The sequence below is a fragment of the Ambystoma mexicanum genome, chromosome 8 (assembly GCF_040938575.1).
Source record: "Ambystoma mexicanum isolate Mex_15411 chromosome 8, UKY_AmexF1_1, whole genome shotgun sequence".
NCBI lineage: Eukaryota > Metazoa > Chordata > Amphibia > Caudata > Ambystomatidae > Ambystoma > Ambystoma mexicanum.
The window spans coordinates 1,399,124,941-1,399,145,264 of record NC_090929.1 but is presented as its reverse complement, the minus strand read 5'-3'; the positions used below and the strand labels follow the sequence as shown (position 1 = coordinate 1,399,145,264).

Sequence of the window (20,324 nt, the reverse complement as noted above, 5' to 3'; positions counted from 1 at the left end):
CTGGTGAATGAGTGCCAACATTTGTACAGAGCTTGATTTGGGGACTACTGAGTGTCCCTTTACTCTTTCTACATACCTCATCGCACGCTAATCCGGAAGTGGAGGATTGTCTAAAATCCATGACTCACACAAAGCGCACTAAGTGCAGTTCGTTTGTTTGTTTATTTTATTTGTATAGCGCACCTGACCCAGGGGTATCTGGGCACTAGTGAGTAAGAAAACTGTTACAGGTTACAGTTGAAGCAGTACAAGCAGGGCAGCAGGAGCAACTCAGTGACGACAGTAAGTGAAACGTCCGGCTAGGCATTACAGTGCCATTTATTGAATGGAAAGAAATTGCCTTGCTGTAACGTTGGTATTACACTGTCTTAACTTAGCCTGCATGGTAAGGCAAAAAGATACCAAACACAAAAGAAACTACCACTGGTATATAAGAAATGCTCTCTTAGATCGTGGTTCCGATCTGATTTGTTTTGAGTGGGAATTAGTATGTTAATTGTCCCACTGACCATCACTTTGTCAAACATTCTCAAAAAGTATAAAGAAACAAGTGTTTATTATTCACACATCCTGATTTGATATAATCTAAGCATAAAAAAGGAAGAATGTAATAAATTATACAATTATATCCAAGAGATATTAACAAGAAATAAACAACAAATTAGTACAACATGAACAAATGCTCCAAAAACATACAGATTAATCAAAAAAGTGAAACCTTCATACAAAAAAATATTTTGAAAGAGACTAGTGAACACGTCACTGTTGGATGCTTGTTTGAGTCTCAAAGATGAAATACAGGAGCTAGATGTTCCATCCTCTCAACTTAGTGCCTCTCCAAACCTGTTTGTATTGCCAACGGATATGGTGGAGGAGGTCGAACAAATCTCTGTTGCTAAAAATGCCCATATCCCTCCAAAGATCGCTCATCACTGCCCTTCCAGGGAGATGAAAACTTACATCATGATTGCTGTCAGTTAGAGGGCAGCTCTCTTGCCACCCTGAATTTAGTCTTACAGGCGGTGAAGACTATGTGATACTCTTGTTCTAGAAGTTAGATTGAACACCACTATTCTGACTGAATTAAGGGAGAGGATGAGGAACATTGTGTAAGAGTGTGGATAAAATGATAAGGAGGTGGGCACATTAACAGCAACGATTTACAGCATTAGTTGAAAGACAGGTGAGGGGGTCTTTGTTTAACGTTAATGTTAATGTTAAAGGATATTTGTACGACGCACTAGCACTATCACCACTGAAGTGGTCCCCTGGCACTCTAACAAGAAAAAGAGTGCACTGCAAACAACAAAAAAGTTTGCTCATTCTGGTATTTGAATCAGTTCACGCATGTTGTCCTTGTTAAGAATTATACCTGGTCTTGTTCTTATAACATCGACAGATATAAAATTGGTTGAGTTATTTGATGAGCAGTGTGTTGGTAAATGTGCGGCTCACTTTCACTCAATACTAATTTCAAAATTGGTACAGGTGGGACACAAAACTCTTACAGAGAGGCTTTGAAAGCGACACCACTCGCCCGTGGTCGTGTAATTTAGACAGGAATGATGAGGAACATGGTTATTTGTTGAGTCAGACAAGAAGTATTCAATGTACAGTTGATGGGCATGGTCGGCAGCAGGTTGGTCTATGTCAAGAACTTGATAGCTGGGCTTAGCTTGCAACCTCGCTCAGCACCACCAATGGGAAACGGCAAGGTTTTCAGAAGTGTAAAATGCTGTGATGGAATTCAAGAGGGCACAATCGTTTTTTGATTGTAGAGATATGATATGATATGGCATTTATAATGCGCCTATACACAAGTGTTTCAAGGCGTGGCGAAGCAAGGGGGAGAGCAGAGGGAAGGCAACGATCATACTAGACGAGGTGTCATTGAGATTTTCTCACTAATTTCGACAGTATTGGTCCAAGAAACATGGTTAAGTGATAACCTGTCATAGACGGATTCATGGTAAATGTTAAAATGGCAAATAAAGGTGAAGGAGGTAGACCATATGGAGAAATGTTAACTGTAATTAAAAATGCCATGGGACGGGTTATCAAATGGATAAAGACTATGTCAGAGGCACTCTGGGTAACCTGTGTCCTGGATTATATGGGGGAAACAGAAACTGTGGTTCTTGTGATCAACATTTATGTTAATCCTGTTTGAGGCAAGACATATGATGTTGTTAACGAGCTGGAACACATCTTATTCGACTGGTTAAGTAAGAATGAGAAATGTGTTGTAATTGTGGCTTGTGATTTCACTTTCCATATATCACAACCACAAGTGAACAGGATACCCCTCTCTCCTGCGCAATCATTTTGCAACATGTGGAATATAATGCAGAAAAGATTCAATTACTGCGAAATGGATCTCCAACATTTGGATCTCCAAAACATACAAATTACAAAAAGTGCAAACTATACTTTAATTTGGGGTTAGTTTTTAAAGTGCTGTAATTTTCATCACAGCACATTTTTCAAGGATTCATGTTTTCCCTGTCTTTCATCCATTGTTTACATTTTCATAAGCAGGAGTATGGTTACCCTTCCACCATCATTAACATGAATATAAGGCATTACCAAGTGAGTTTCTTTTTCTTTGCCTTTCCACAAATTTGGTTATGGCTGTACAGATCTTCAGTTTTTTTACTGAATTGGAAGATACAACCACATACTTCCTTGAGATCAGTTCCTTGAGATATGCATCCCACTTCTAGAAGGATGTTTCTTTCTATTACAAATGTCAAGACATTGCATTTCGGCCTTTTAATTAAGATCCACCCATCCCTTAGCAATCTCTTGTTTTAACTCTAGGCCTTCATCAGGACTTTGTTTCGTAATCAGTTACAATCTCTTCACTATCCCTCGTGTTCATTCTAGAACCTGAAAACATAAATGAGCTATCAGTAGGAGATCCTGACTTTGACTATCACTATCAAACCACAGTCCAATTCCACATTTGCACTTTTTTGTATTTTGTGTGTTTTGTTATAGTGTCTTAGATATGTTGCCGTGTTTAAGACACTGGAATTTATATTTTTTTTATTGTTGTATACAATTAATAAATTGTGATTTTAACTGAGCAAAACGTTGGAGATCCATTTTGCACTATTTTCTGCATTCTATTCCATAAGTTACAAAATGATTGCGAAGGTGGGAGGGGTAGCCTGTTCACTTGTGGCTGTACTATATGGTCAATGATCCGCATTGAGTTGCAGGTCCCACATCAACAGAAAATAGGGGAATAACCTTGTGTATTATGGCAATTTCAATTGTACATGTCCCAATACTGAGAAGCCATTTAATGAACTTGATCAGAATATAAGGGAGGGGGACATTATGGTCTCAAAGTGTCCAACAAAAAGATTTAAGAGTTGATATATGTGGGCAAGATTCATTGTTAGGTGGGGATTTTGGCAATTGAATGCTTTCTTTTCTAAGGAGTCTGTCCAGAACAGACTTGGTTTGGACTTTCGTCACGCTCTACTATTGATTTTATCTATCTGTCAAATGTGAACCTAAAGGATATTTGTAGTTTTGAAGTAATCAAAACGCATTTGTGTGACCACTCTATCCTTATCTTTAAATTCTGCAGATTAGCGATGACAATGGGCCTCATTAGGACCCTGGCGGAGTGGGTTTCCGCCAGCGCTAATCGCGGCGGACCCGTCCGCCGTACTACGAGTTCCCTTAGCGCCATGGAGGTTTTCTCCGCCTGGTTTTACCGGGCGGAGAAAACCATGGCGCTAAGGGACCTCGTTGTTAATTACGCCGCCGTACTTTACGGCGGCGTAATTAACTCCTTCCCCACTCCCATTATACCCTATGGGGCAAGAATGGGAATGGGGAAGGGTAAAATGGGGATTGGGGATTTACCGCTCCGCCAAGGTCGGCATGGGGTGGTAAATCCGCCAACCCCCATGGCGCTATCGGCGGCTTTCCGCCATGCTCTGCGGTGCATTTAGCACTGCGGATTCCGCCAGGGTCGTAATGAGGGCCAATGTGTGTAGCAAAATCGGTATGTACTAATGTTGTGGCTAATCCAGCCGGGAGTACATTAATACAGTTCAGCAGGATATACTAGTATTAAAGTGGTGCATGTCTTAACAGTTATTGAAAAACTCTAAGTCTGCTCCCTTGCAGAGTTTAACTAAGTTAAAAGGATTGACAGAAACAGAAATCCGGTGGAGTCAAATGTTATTTGTGGAAATAAAAACGTAGGAACGTAGATATCACTATTCATTGTAAGAAACGAGCGATGCAAGCAGATATAAAGAAGGTAATAAAATCTCATAACTTCGATTGCATGGTAAAGAAGGAAAAAATACAAAGAATTTGTCAGACATAAAAGCTGGATACGGTTTTATAAAATTCAGTTGTATATTAAAGATAATCAGGGAATGTTAAAAGAACTTGTGAGAAAAGATGCAAGAGGCATCTGGTGGAGATTAAATAATAAGAACAATTCCAAGTGAAATCACAAAACATCTGTGTTCCTGAAAATGGGTGAAGCATTTTACTTCGTTGTTGTGGCATGTGGAAGCAGAAATAAGTCTGGCTAAGGAAATCACTTGCTCGATTGGCCAGGATTGCTGCGAATTTCGATACAGATGACATTAAGCTTGCGATAGGAAGCTTAAATAGTTTGCAAGAAAGCGGTCCGGGTGGGATGACAAATGGCCTTTTGAAGAATAATATAGATCTATGGGCAGATATTCTATTCAATCTGTACTCGCACATTGAGGTGTCTCTAACTGTTTCAGTGGCTTGGACTCAGGCTATTATCTTCCCCATTTACAAAAAGGGAAATAGGGAGTCTCCAATAAGTTATCGTACTATTTCTCTTATTGATATCTCATGAACTATACTAGCTGGTCCTATGTTGAAGGATCTAACAAAGTGGGCTGAGAGTACACACAGACTCCACCCTTTACAAACTAGGTACAAGAAGGGGATATGCACGATCATTAGTGGTATGGCGTTACTTGTATGCTTCGTGCAAGCGGGCTGTGGAACAGGGAGAATGTTGTATGTGGCAAGCCTAGATCTATCCTCCGTGTTTAATAAGCGTGACAGATCAAGCCTTCCGGCTAAATTAACTGCTCATGGGATTAGATCATGGCTTGCTTACTGTGCTGCAATTATTCTATACCGATAATGACGTTAGAGTTCGACTTAATGTGGAGGGAGATTTATCTAGAGCAATACAGGTAGAAAGAGGAGTTTGTCAGGGATGCGTCATTGCACGGATGCTTTTAACTTATATATAATGGATCTGTGATATGAGAGTAAAAAGTGGGATACCTTTCCTCCCAAACAAAATAGTCTAACAGTCAACTGTATAGAATATACAGAAAATTTGATTTTCAGCGGTCACTGAATGGAATTGCTGCATTTGTATCTAAAAATAAAATGGCTATCAATGCAGAGTAATAAGAAATGATGAGAATAAGTAATAAGAAACACAGAAAACATTATTTCTGGACCATAAATAATGTAAGAATAAAAGAAGGGGAATCATTTACATATTTCAGACACATTTTTTTGAAGAATAGTCAAGTAAAGCAAAAAGAAAAAATGTAGGCAAAAGTAAAGGCGTGTGTTACATTGATGAAAGCGATAATGCGTACATTATGCGCCTTTTCATGGTCACCTTTAAGGGAGCTTTACCGGGCCAAAGTGACATCAATGGTCTTATATGGGGCTGAATTGCCATCTATCACTGTTAGGAAACCCTTTGATATTCTAGAGGGAAGCATTTGGAAGGTGTTTCTTGGTCTGCCTAAATCTGTACCTATCAGTATTAAAAGATTGGAATTGGATCTTCAATCTTGGTTGTCGGTGTATGTAAATAAGGTTATTGGGTTATATAACAAAGTTATGGAATTCGATGGGTCAGGTTTGTGTACATGTTTGAGGGAAAAAATGAAATCGAACACAAACGCTTTCACTTACAACTTTCAGAAACAATGCAAGGGTTTCATGCAGGACGCCATCCTCAATCCTGGGATTCACTATGGGTGATGAAGAAACAACCTATGGTGGGATACATTTACAGATAGTAATGATTTACTGAGACTGACATTGTATACAGACAACACTTTTTGGTACTCGACAACGAGCGATATTAAATCTTATTCGAAAAGGCTCCCTTCTCAAGATATTTGAATATTATATGTGAAATTTAGATTAAATTGCCTTCCAACTTTAGAGATCATAGGACCAAAAATGAAAATTCCAAAAGAGCTGAGAATATGTCTACTGCGTGTTTTGAATTGTATAGAAAATATTAGTCTCGTTTTGTTCGGAATGCCCTACATTGGTATCCTTGAGAATAACGTTTTAAGATCCCTTTTGCACGCAACATCCGCTGTTATTACACTAAGTTTATGGGAGAGGTTAATGATAGCATTAGTTCGTTTTTTTAAAGAAATGTTCAATCAATTGAATCTGGTGGTTAGACAAGGAAATTCAATTTTAGAAACAATTTGGCATATGAACTGACTATCTGATTTGCATTTATGGAAGTATGTGGATGTTTTTAGATTTGTTAGGAAAACTGTGATTAATGACAATTGCTTTTAGATTTCCATTATTTGTACTGTGATCAATCGGAAGAGATTATTTTTCTTATCTGGTGTGAATTTCATTTTTGAGTAAATTGTGATTTTTCATACCCAAAAAAAAGGAATATGCGCACTCTGGAGAATGTGCAAATTCAACCTATGATCAAGTGTTAGGCATATAATCCCAAGGTTATGGCCAGGCTTTCCTGCCTACCTATGCATCATGCAGTGAATGTCCAAAATCACTCGGATTGAGCCCACATTTTGGAAGCAGTACCAGTTAAGCTCTTTCTAAAGGGATTTCAAGCTGTCATCAAAATAATCCCCTTAAGATGGGAGTACTATAGGCAGGAATGTAGATGGTTCTATATCTTATGTTTGCTTTTTGTAGGTCGCCTCACAAAGAGACCAATTTGTTTTGGCTGTTTTTCGTGGCCTACAAACAGCAAAAAGACTACGTTGCTTCCCCCCACCCAACCACCCCCCACAACCTCCAGCCCTCGCTAGCCAGATTTATTAAAAATTGGGGGGTTTCACCACCACAAATCCGCATCCCTTAGCCCCCGCCCCTCCCTGCCCACCCAAGACCCCGCAAAACAAAACGCACACAGACACACACCACACACACAGACACACATGAATTTACCCATTCCCCCACGATGCTGCTTCCTGGTCCTGGTCATCCTGTCAGCTCCTTTGCGCACTTATGTGAGCGGCAGAGGCATTACAGTTTGATTTAGAAAGACCGTCAAATCGATCTTTGATATAATTGCTTTTTTGTAAACAATGATATGATTTAGGGCCATGTAGACAGGCTCTATCATCTTACTGGATTAACGTAAATGTTTTGGTTTCAGTAATAGGAAGTAGTTACAGAATGTGATGACATTTGCAGTGTTCTGGGATGGTATGCTGAAAATTGAGAACAATTCCAAAAACCCAAATACACCTTGTTATGACTGCAGCACGTTAAGGTGCAGTCACCTGATTCTGGTTTGTGACCACAGCACGTCGTGTGTTCAGACGACTGTGGTCACGTGTGTTGAATAAATAAAAGGGGCGAGTGGCTTCCCGCTAGCCAGTTAATGCAAAGCAATTGGTGACTCTGTGTCTGTTAATGCCGCGCGTAGCTCAGTAGCCTCCCCAGAATCGTACAACACACCTGTGGAAAAAACGATGTGTAGAAGACTGTACTGTTGATTGACACCTTTTTCAACTCTGGCAAATTCGTCTCTGCCATAATGCCAAGTTATACATTCATGACATATTCATACAATTTTACGATTATGTTCATTAAAGATGCAAACCGTTCCAGTGAAATGTGGTGGTAGATTTTCATCAGTAATATTAAGCAATAAACCTTTTGAATTTTCAGTAACTACAGTAAAAAAAATGGCAACCAAGTTTATCTGCATTTTCGCACGTGTAATTGCAATAAATAATTAAAATAAATTGCACTTAGACTGTCCAGCGTTTAATTATGCATTTAGATTTCAATAGGAACATGCGAAGATGACTTCCATTACTTACCATTCCCCAGTTCCCAAGAAATATTGTACTTTTTGCTGGCACTGTACTTCAGGAGGCTAAGAATGCTGGAACTATTCCAAGAGTTATCAGGGTTTCGACGAAGAGCATTCAGTCCAAAAACTAGATGAAGTCCAGAGCAGTCTACAAAATTGTAGAGTTTGTCTAGAGACCTGGCTGGGAAAAAAACAAAACAACGTTTATACTATAACCTTAAGAGTGTATAGAAATCCCAACCAAAGTTAACGTTACTCATGTTGAATATTTTTTGGGATTAAAGACGTAATTCACAGAACATTTAGCACGGAGCAAAGTGACTTTGCATAGCAAAAATACACTTTGCACCGGGCCTAATTCACTGAGTGGAGCAAAGTGATTTTGCCCTGCAAAAGTACACTTTACACCTTGCTAAATGGGCCTAATTCATCAAAAAAACACTACGTCCGTGCAGGCTTAGTGCTTTTTTGTGAATTAGGTCAATTTAGCACGGTTCAAAGAGTACTTTTGTAGTGCAAAGTCACTTTGCTCCGCTCTGTGAATAAGGCCCAGTGCAAAGTGTATTTTTGCTGTGCAAAGTCACTTGGCTTCATGCTAAAATTCTGTGAATCATGCCCCAAATGTGATCAGTGTTACAGTTTTCAAAATGCTGCATTTCATGAACTATATTCTCGTTCGCCTTATAATTTAGCATTTCGAAATGATCTCCATAAGCACTTTATCTACAGACTTTCAATGCAGGATAATTGTGCAGTGGTGGATGTAAGTCATCAAAGATGGGCCTCATTACGAGTTTGCCACTCTGGATACAATGGTACAGGTAAGCTTGCTGATATCGCTGTATTCGGACCGGCAAACTCCGAGATGTGCTCTGCCTTTCATTCCACCAGGTCTGACCTGGCGGAATGAAAGGCACCCGCGAGCACAACATGCCTGTAGCACAGGCACCATTATGATTGGTGCCGGTCCTACAGGCATCCCCATTCCCATTGAGCCCTACTGGGCTCATTCGGACACCCGCGAAAGGGCAATTATGGGGTGCGGCGGGCTGGAATACCCCGGTAATTGCCCATTCGCGGGTGCCGGACTTTCTTGCAAGTTTCTACCTCCAACCTTGTAATGAGGTCTCATGTCCCAAATTTGCAGCCAGAGGCAGGCAACATGCAGGTCCTGTATTCGCAAAATGGACTTCATATCCATGTAGGTTCTGAGCTGTGAGAGCAAGTGCTGCACACTCTGCGCTCCCTGCTTTACTAAGTACTGGGTGCATGCGGAACGCCTGCTAGTTACGCAATGGTTCCCACAAACCGAGTTGGTGGAAGGATGGGTCGTCCATGAGGTCCTGCTCCTTCACTCCAGTAGATTATGGGTGCGCACAACTTCTAATGAAGATCTGTAAGTGTTCATGCGGTGGGTAAAAGTTGCATTTTCTGCCGAAAAGAAGACGGGTAAATAAAAAAAAACGCTGCCACTATTTGACTTCCTCTGTGCCCAGCCTCAACATATGTGGGGACTAATGATGGTGAATATCTTTATGCATATCCCTTTAGGAATGAAAGATGAGCATAAATATGCTTTGAACGCACTTTTGGATTACTCCTTATTAGTAAGGTTTACATTATCTCTGTCACGCGCATTATGACATTCACACATATGCAGGACAAAACACGAGAGCGTAACTGCACTATATGATTGACGCTACACATTGATTTTGACTTTCTTCTGACTTGTTCATATACTTTTACTAGGTTCTTTGAAAAAAGGAGTAAAGTGTCAAGACATAGATTTAACCAATATGTTTACACTAAAATTGGTATCTCTCAGGGGCAAGAAAATGAATGGTCATTTATATGTTTGGTACTGCATTGGGGAGCCTGTTTTCTACATATCCAACATTTATAATGATAACATTGTGATATAAAACAAATCCAAGAATCTGAACTAGGGTGTTATACTCTGAGAAGGACAATTACAGGAATGTTACTGCAAAGTCCTGGAACCACTCGATTTTGATACCAGTGCACAAGAAAGGGAGTAGGTGGGACCTGTTACATTTTAGGCTGTTGGCCCTAAGGGATGTCACAAGCAAGCTTTTTGTGACTATATTAAAAAAGATTAACCAATGGGCTAAACAATCAAACATTTTGTTACCTTTACAAACCGGCTTTAGGCAAGATATATCACCAGACAAAACATATTAATTTTGAAAACTCTCACAACAGGTGCTAAAAGCACCAATGAGGCACTGTCAAGACTGGACAATTGACCAAACAAGCCCAGCCATCCAAAGACGGATAGCTGATGTCTCCTTTCACAGGGAGACTCCCCCCAAGAGGGCAGCCTGCAGGAAACCCAAAGCAATCTGTCAGGCTAGAGGCTCAGGTGAAAAGGCAAGAGCGCCAAAACCGGAAGAGCTAGACTAGGAAGTAAACACAAAAGACAATAAAGCAGGAACAGTAACCACAGAAATGAACACTGCCTCCCTTCTTTCCTTATTACCACTCCTACCTGGTCTTTGTTGCAAGGTGCAGGTGAGCCTAGTATGTAAATAGACTCCTATGAGTAGGGGTTTTGTCCATAGGCCAGATACCCCGCCTGGCAACAGTTGCCAACAGACACCAGCGTCCCAAGGGAAATGCAAGGACTTACAGGGAGTAACAGGGCTAAGGGAAATACCAAGTTCCAAGTGTCCAGAAAACAAGCAATTGTCACGGGACAGTTGTATAGTGGCAACTACCCCTCCCCCGCCCCAATATCTTAAAGGAGAGAAACGTTATGCACTAAGACGAATGTAATGGCATTACCCTGGATCAATACAGGGACAGATGAACCAGATGTAACTGAAGACAGCAAGAATAAGACAACCTGCTCTTAAACTGAAATATGAAATATGACATATGCACATGTAATGCACACAAAGCAAATATGCAGTCACCATGAAGAAACGCAGGCATTAGGTCAAATGTGCAATTAGACATGAATAATATCACTTGCACCATAAAGACACGAAGAATATAACACAAGCAATGTATATTTTAAATGCAACACAAACGATATACGAAGTCTACTAATGTAGAAATGCAACAGTAAAAGGCTGCCATCTTTGTTGAAATGGAAGTCGTGACACACATTGAAATGAATAGAGGTCTCGAAGCCTTATGAAAAACTCAAACTGCTGAATCTACTGAAGCACAGATTTGTGTGGGGCGCAGGCAGTGATTATAGAAGAATTAAGGGAGGGCTTGAACGGTCCAGTAGGGAACATGAGATAAGGATTCACAATGCACAAGACATATTTCTCTTAAGTTAATTGAAGAACAACAAGCCTTTGAATGGCAGGTGCCGACTAATTATAAATTAAAACATAGTAAAGAAGGGATCGACCAAGTCCCCAGTGGTTGGAAAAGTAATAACACTCACGTTCATAGTAGCTAAAATCTTAAATAACACAGGACAGAATAATTCAGAACATGGTCTCCTAACACATGATCCAGAATTCAAAAAGAGTGTCTAGACATTAGTGCCAGACACAACCCAGCACCTGCTTCGACTCCCCACATGTTCTCAGAATCAAGGCGCCTTCGAATAGTCAACTTTAAAGATGACATATAGTCTCTACTATCAACTTAGAGGTGGTCACAGGTGGGGCCATCAGATTGCGGTATAACCAATGGAAGGACTAACCCATACATTTTCTATATGTAGACAATTTCCTTAACCAATCCCCGTACCCCATAGGTTTTTGTAACCAAGATTGCAATGAGACATCAACAGTGACGCATTTTCTGTTTTCAAACTGTTGTCGTACTTGAAAAGAAGGAGAGTTCACAACTATTTTGTTTGTATGCTGTCCCTGCTTTATGTGTAGTGTTAATAAAGCAGAGTTTTGCCATTTACTTTGACTATTTCCATTATTGGGTGCAGGATTTCCCAGCCTAGCTGTTCCACTGAGACTGGGCTTCCCGGTCTCCCTTTACACAATCCATAAATCCAGGATACTTCAGGGGTGATCCAAAGACACAAGTCGACGTAGTAACCAGAGAAGAAGTCCAGAAACCAGGTGACACAGCAAACAAGGGAGTTCTGCAAGCAGCATCCAAGTTAACAAAAAGAAAAATCCATAAATCAAGTAACGAACAGTTCCAGGCATCACAGCAAAGGGACAAGACAAAACAAATTCAGGAAACCGGAAGAAAAAAGGTCACAAAAAACTGGCAGAAGGTAGCCATAACACAGGAGTAGTTCAGATCCCGAAATGAACAGTTGAGGAGCACTGCACAGCTGTCCCTGACCGCTTATGTAGGTGTTTGGGTATCTTCCCAGCAGTTCCGGGTGGCATCTGGAAGCATCAGCGTGATGACCTCATACGCTCCTGCACACGGGACCCTGGGTAAGGGAGTCCGGCGGCCGGCCATGTATACCTTGGTGAGCCATGCTGCCCTCAGAGCCGTGCATCATGCTGGAACATGTGCCAATGGAAGGGCTGCTGCCGCAGTTCAGACAGAGGACACCACTGGCTTCTGGATGCCACCGTATGCGGATGAGTGCTGACAGGCACTCTTATATGTTGCCTTTATTGACTACAGAGCAACATTTGACAATGGCCACAGCTTGCAACTGTGGGCAAAACTACGTGAGTGGGGATTACCAGTTGGTATATTGAGTTTACTGATGCAATTGTACACTAATACTACAGTCTCTGTTAAGTTGGAAAATGAGGGTAGCCTCACCTGCATAATTAGTACCAATAATGGTTTAAAACAGGGGTGTGTGCTAAACCTCCATATTATTTAATCTTTACATGGTGGATATGGGGGCTGCTTTAAAAATAATTAACAACTTTCCCCAAAAAATTGGTGACCAGCATGTATGGTGGATGAGTTATGCGGACAATATGGTGCCCCTGATAATACCCCCATTGGCCTGAGAAGATCTATGGATGCAGTGAGACATTACTCTTGGGAGGTTAGCGCAGGGGCAAAGAGTTTGTTTTGGAAGCAAGTTAATGCATAGCAACAGGTTTGAATCCCGGTCCCACATTTAGAGACTGTTCTCTGGTGTTAAGTACGTAATAAAAGATTAATTAATTACTCTAGGGTTATTGGTATGGATATTAATGTTTGCAAATCCAAGATCATGTATTTTGGCAAAAGGAAAAATGGACTAATCAACAGAAGGCATTTAGAACAGCAGCATCTACAGCTCATAGACAACTATTTGTGAGTTCTATTTACTAAATCAGTTAGTGAGTTGGCTTTTAGGGAATCATGATGTACAAAGGTAATGACCAAAGTCGCCACTATTAGAAATTATGCTACCCAGCCAGAAGGATACAGCCTCCATGAACTTTTATTGGTGTATGGGCAGAGTTTAGTGTCAACCATACAGGTATGAGTCCCATCTGGAAGAAAAACATTGCTGGGTGGCTAAGCCTGACGCCCAAATATGAAGATATTGGTTGGCTGTACCCAACTCTGTGCAGGTAAAGTTTATGAGACTGGAGCTGGGCATAGTTGCACTTCGTGCCAACGCACTGATTAATAAATGCATGATGCATGTTAAAATTTGCAAAAGACAAGACAATTTCGTATACAAATTAATGCATGAAACTATAAGTAATAAGCGGATACAAGTATAACGTTAATTCAGTACATTGGTGAAAGATTTTCTGACAAAGTACCACGCATATTGGGAATTGGATATTCCAACCATAAGACATAAGGTACTACGCAAGGTCCATATTTGGGATCACATTCAGAACTTGGCTAATGCAAGTAAAGGAAATAGTACCCAAGAGATGCTTATGTGGACATACCACCCGGGCACTGGCCAGGCATATGATTAAGAAATTCCCTGCTCTGTATTTTAGTAAGACTAAACCGGCTACCATGCCTTTAAGTGGTGAGCCCACGTCTGGGCGTGGCATTGGAGCAACAAACCTGACGTATATGCAAAAAAGATGAACAATTGGAAACCTTCAGGCATCGTTTAATGAGTTGTGATCAAATAATCACGTTAGTATGTGCTACATTTGATACGTTTTTATATACTTATGACACCATTTTAACTAGTGAATTATGGCTCCACTGCTTGGTTGGTAATCCGTTATCCTTAATTATTGCTGTGGTTAAATTCTGGATTAAAATTGTGGATACATTGAATGAAACAGAAAGGTATAAATGAATAACAGGAATGTATCTCTATTTTAAATTAAACATTTTAATGTGTTTATTTAAAATTGTGTAATTAAAATTGTGGGTACAATAAAATGTTAACTATATCCCACTTAATACAAGAAAGATATCTAACATATGAAAGTAAGTAATGATAAGCAAATAACGTTGGCCTTGGTGTAGGCACTGGAAAGAGGGCCTGTGAGTAGTGAGGGAAAGAGTGAGGATGGAGCGATGGAAAGAGAGTGCTGGTGAAGAGGGGTGATGAGGGAAAGTGGAGCCATGACCAGCAAAGGAAAAGGTGGAGCTTGCAGGATGCTGTCTGCAGGTGTACAGATAGGAAGAAAGAGGGTGGTGTAGAGCAGAAGGAGGGAAATAGTCATCATAGAAACTTTATTCATAGTGGTTCAGATGCACAAAAAGCCATATGCCAGAAACAGGATCCAGTAGAAAACATTTGGAAATAGTCATTAACACCTTTCCGTTAAACTTAAAGGGAGGGCTTGCCATTATTTCCTAGGTAATTAATCGAGGATGAAAACATATGCTCTTACCACTTAAGGGGATAATGGGTCAGGAAAAACAACTGACATCGCAGAGATTGGCTATGAAAGGAAGGGGCTATCCTAAGTGGTTGCATGTTATGTTATTTGATATTTTGCCATTTGTATAGCTTTGATGCATTGTGGCGGATGAAGGCCCTTCAAAAGACACTAGTCAAGTTTTCATGCGTCATGTCAACTATTATGAGGAAATGCTTTTTGAACTTACAGTTATAATCTAATACAGTTGTGGTATATGGGTTATTGGACATACTTGTGTATGTGAGAACAAAAGCCTGTTATATGAGCTGTGGCCCACCGATGAGGATCTCAAACACGAGCTGTGGCCCACTGAGGAGGATTTGAAACACGTTTTTGTTCTCCATGCTATGCCAGAAGCGAATCAATTGTCTATAGAATTACAAGGCACACTTCCTCCAAATAAGAGTACCAACAGCAACCCTAGATGACTGTTTCTGTCTCATTGTGCATCATCAGGGATTTCCCTACCCTTTCAGCGCTGGATTGCCCATATGGGTGCGATCAGACTAGTGATATTCTCGCCTGCTATGGCATGGAAAGAAAAACAAGCATGATTGAGCTCCTCCTGAGTGCACCACTGCTCAAAGAAGAACATATTTTAGCTTTTTCATTCTTGGTTGAGGATTTCCCCACTTTTTTGTGTACGTCACATGAGAATTCATCCTCAGTGTGGAAGGATAATTCAGACATACACTGCTTGCTTTCATTCCACAGAGAGGCAGAGATGGTTGATACCCCACATTTTACAAATAAAACAAGACTGAGAATGAACATGGTACAAATAACCAGTTCTATGTAATTACTTCCACTCAGCAGGCTGTACAACCACGTTTTAGCTCACTGCACCCTTCATGTTTATGTTTTATGTTTATGTTTATTCATTTATATTGCGCACCAGACCCAAAGGTTTAAGGGCGCAGGAGCATCAATGTTATTCTCAGCTTGGTTACAGTGCTGTACAGTAATGTACAGTGTGTACATGGGTTAAAGCAGTTGTGATAAATGCAGTGATAAACAGTTTACAAGTATACATATTTACATAATTTACAAAGGCAAGGTAAGTTATCGGTCATTGTTCTTTATCCACTGAATGTAGTTGCATCTAAAGTGGGGGTAGGTTTGAGGTGTCCTTAAGGAAGGTGGCAGGGAGTTCCAGTGTTGGGCTGCTTTCACCTGGAAGCTGTTGCCGCCCATTTTGGTTCGTTTGAACCTGGGAACTGTGAGCAGGTTTGCATTGGCGGTTCTGGTGGGCCTGTTAGTGGTGTATCGTTTTATTCTGTTGGCTAAGTAGCGGGGGGCTGCATTGTTGAGGCATTTGTGTGTTAAGGAGGCTACTTTTAGCAGGATTTTGTCGGTGGTGGTGAGACAATTATGGGCTCTCCTGAAGTTGGAAATGTGTTCTCTCTTGGGGATGATAGACGCTGCTCTGAGAGCATTGTTTTGCAGACTCTGGATTTTATTTGTAACATATTTGTTGGCTCCTGCGTAAAAAGTGTTACAATAGTCAGTTTTGATAGTATAAGGGCTCTGGCTAGGGTAATGCAGCTCTGGGTGGATAGGAAAGGTTTGGCTGCTCTTATTAGCTTACATGTGTAAGCTGTAGAGGAGGCCATGGAGCTAACCTGTTTGTGGACGGAGAGGGAAGAGTCTAGGAAGATTCCTAGGGTTTTCACTTCCTTGGCTACCTTGATAGAGTTGCCATCTATGATGAAGCTGGGGTAATCATGATCCAGTCTGTTTAGGTTTGGGGTGGATCCGAGGATGAGGAGTTCAGTCTTGTCATCATTAAGGCATAGACTGTGGGAGGCCATCCATGCCTGGATGATGAGGTACATCCTGTTCACCAAACCCAAATCCTTGTTGTAATCTCCCGTCAACGGGATGAGGATCTGGGTATCATCGGCGTAATTAGTGTAGGTGATACCCAGAACGCTGAGATCATCAAACAGGGGCTTCGTGAACACGTTGTACAGAGTGGGGGAGACGCATGATCCCTGAGGGACCCCGCAAGTGATGGGGATGGGGTCAGCGGATGCTGAAGTGGAGAAGACACGCATAGATCTGTTACTCAGGAACGACTCAATCCAACCAATGGCTTCTTGAGAGATTCACAGAGGAGAAATAGCCATTTGCATATCAGTCTGGTCCCACCCATTAGGGCAGTACAGCACCGAAATGCCAGGTAATTCTCTGAGCAAGACTACCATCAGCAACCCTAGACATGGGTTTCAGCCTTGTTGGGCCTCCTTAGTGAGGTGAAGTTGAGACTCTCTAAGGCACGGTGAGCAAGGGGTCAATGTCTAGATTACACTTGGTTACTTACGGTACTACCCCAAGTCCCTAAATATTTACAAATGGATATTTCTCCTCCGGTCCTTGTGGTACTCTGTATTGGCTGAGGTGGGATTTTATTGATATTGGGGTCTCAGAAATTAAGTGTGTCTTATCAGTGATGAAGGAGGCAAACCAGTGAAGAACAGTGCCTGAGACTTATCTTGCCAGATAGGATGTTTATGGAAATGGCGTGGTTAATGGTGATGAAAGCAGTGGAGAGGACAAGGAAGACTAGGACGGCTTTCTGTTCTTAATGATGTTGTGGAGGTCATCTAAGATGTGAGGTGTTGCAGTCTCTGTGCAGGAAACATTACTGGTTGAGGAGGATGTTTTTGGTGATATGCGTTTGGAGTTGGCTTGTGACAAAGCATTGCATAGTTCTGTTGAGGTATGGCAGGTTTGTGATTTTCAGGCAACGTGGGGTCAAGGGATGGTTTCTTGAGATGGCAAGGGGATTTATCCTGTATTGAGTGTACTGGAATTTGTCGGAAGCGGCCTTGGTCTGTAGGTGCAGCTTGACACAGTTGGTTTGTTGTGCATTGTGCTATGCTCTGGGGTTCATTCCTCTAAGGTTTTTCCCTCTGCTGTGGTGTGACTGGTGTCAGTGGAGAGAGTGGAGAGCAAGCAGCCTGTGACCCAAGAGCCTGAGCTCAAGTCTGAGCTGTGACCGGCGATGGACGCTTTGGGGGCTGGAGCCAGGCAGAGCTGGTGGCAAGTCATGGCGCGTAGTGGGCAGTGAGCTTTTTAGTAATGGGTTCTGCTGTTTTTGATTACCGTGGTTTGGCACGGCTCAGTCAGTGCGGATCCTCTGCATGTGGAGGGCTGTGTCAGAGGCGCCTTGAGCTTTTCGAGTGCTGGTGGCTGGAAGTACATTGTTTTATTTTGTGGTTAGGGGTGGGCTGCCTCGGTTGAACTCTGACTGAGATATAAGTACTTCTAGGATTGGTGACTGCAGCATTTTGCCTTTGAGCCAATTCATTTGGTGTAACACTACTGCTGCTACCCGTTTACCCTGGTCTACCGTTTCGGACAGAAGCGTGCTGAGTGTTTACACAAGCCCTTTGCAATTTGTATCTGAGAAGATTTCAAAGATAAACATTCTGAAGTCAAGCTGCCATCCAAGGCAGTGCTTCCACAGCTCCTCAGTGGTATGGTGGTATACAATGGCATACTTGTTGATTGGTTAACAAGTCTTTTAAACTTCAAATCTTTGCTATACCTGTACAATCTGCTACACAACAGTAAAGGAGAAATTCCCTTTACAACTAAACAAATTGAATTATTCAGATTAATCATCATAAGAAAACCACATAGAGAATGACATCACCCAATCACCATGCTCCTGATGGGGCTCTGTATGGGAAACCCATTTCAGCTGAAGCATTGCACGCAATGCAAGCTTCTAATGTTAGTCACGGATCAGTTCAATGGTGAGTCCAGAGCGGGTCTGCTGGTCCCTCTGGTTGCGCTGAAGGTGAATACTCCTTACCAATTGCATACGGTGAGGAGCAACACAAACATCAATTTAGAATTGCACTCTGTTTCCCCGGCGCGTTCAATGAGTGTATGTATTACAAACCCACTGGGGGTTACTGCAGTGAGTGAAATGGTGAGGTTCGATCATCCGGAACAAACCTAGACCCCTAAATTACATCTGGCTAAGAAAACGCCTAATCTAACAAAAGGTGAAAGGAAGCAGCTGCAGGGGTGCAGCAAAATCACTGATCAACTAGAAGAGAATTCAGTTGAAATTCCTAGTGGGTGAGAACAGCGGGGCCAATTGTGTAAATTGCACTCCCCTCAGCATTACATTGGTAAACCAACAAAGGATTATGACTGACTTCTTTCAGATGCCTGTTCCTGGTCTTGACTTGGCTCCCACTATTCCTCAAAATAGACTTCTTGAGTGACTCCACATGACTGATGGTAGCATTCTAGAAGTGGGGTCCCAATTAGAGGAACGAGGAATAGAAGCTGCTGTGGCTCAGGTTATAACATCCCCAAAAGTAGTCAATGTGGCTCATAATTGTAATCTATCTGGGATTGAGGAGCCCGTAGTGATCTCAGAAGGTCTTGCTTATATACTAACTGAGTGGCTCTCACTTAGCTCTATTCCATCTTTGGTGCCGGACCTGGACCCACACCAGGGTTTTCACAAAACATTATGTGATGTGGATGAGCAGGTTAAATTGACTGGGCCTTCAATTTCTGCACTAAACCTTGTAAATTTATATGAGTATATAAAGGTTAATACTGCGACCATTACCCTTCAACTAAGTGAGATTAAAATTGGTCTGTTCATGCTGAAAGAGAAGTGGACACCAAGAACAATGAGATGACTAAGTCTTGGTGCGTTCCCCCATTTAGGGCAATGGAAAAGAAAGTAGGAGATGCCCTTCCTCGGTTAGCTCAGGAGCCTTGTTCAAAAAGCCATCGAAGTATAGAGGTCTCCCATTCTTCTGTGCAAGGATCGCCAAATGTAATTATGGAAGAATTCTTGAATTCTGAAGCTCATCTTCCATCTATAAGCCCAAACATACCACTCTCAGTTGGGTGTGCAAGAGAAGATTCTCTCAGTAGCCCAGTGCTCAGGCTTGCCGTCTTGGGACCATATGAGCAGTGGCATAACACAACATTTGGGGGCCCTCCTGTGAGCCATGCTGAGGGCCCCCCCTGCCAACTTGGCAACAAATCACGGGTCACGCCACACTCTGGGCTGGCCTAGATTACCACACTTACAGCAATACATATGGTCATGCTGCTGCAGGGGTATGCCGCACACTGCACAAGGAGAAAGATATAAATATGTGTTTTAATGCAATAAACAGCACACTTTGGTTAAAGAGTGTTTGCAATTGTTTTGTAGGGTAACACCAATCCAAAAATCCAATACATGCAAGTCACCAACATTGCACAGGAACGTTACTGCTTTTATATTAAAAATGCCATGCCACAATGAAAACATGTCCAACTGGCTGCACAATGTAGACCAGCGTAGACATGCAATAACATTACAGTAAAGCTTGCCAGGCCACATTTAGACATACCTAGACTGGTTGCACAAAAATGCAAGTCAAAGCAATAACACTTCTCACGGTTATATTATCACACATGCCCAGAAAAATATGCAATGCTGC

General features: G+C 41.7%; 1 protein-coding gene across 1 annotated transcript in view; it reads right to left on the bottom strand.

Annotated features, from left to right (window-relative positions):
• HPSE2 (heparanase 2 (inactive)) overlaps positions 1-20,324 on the bottom strand; it is a 2,768,318-nt gene that overhangs the window by 1,361,474 nt on the left and 1,386,520 nt on the right. The window contains exon 4 of the mRNA XM_069611539.1: positions 8,103-8,276. Within this exon, the coding sequence (XP_069467640.1) occupies positions 8,103-8,276 (174 nt within the window). The remainder of the gene's footprint in view (positions 1-8,102; positions 8,277-20,324) is intronic.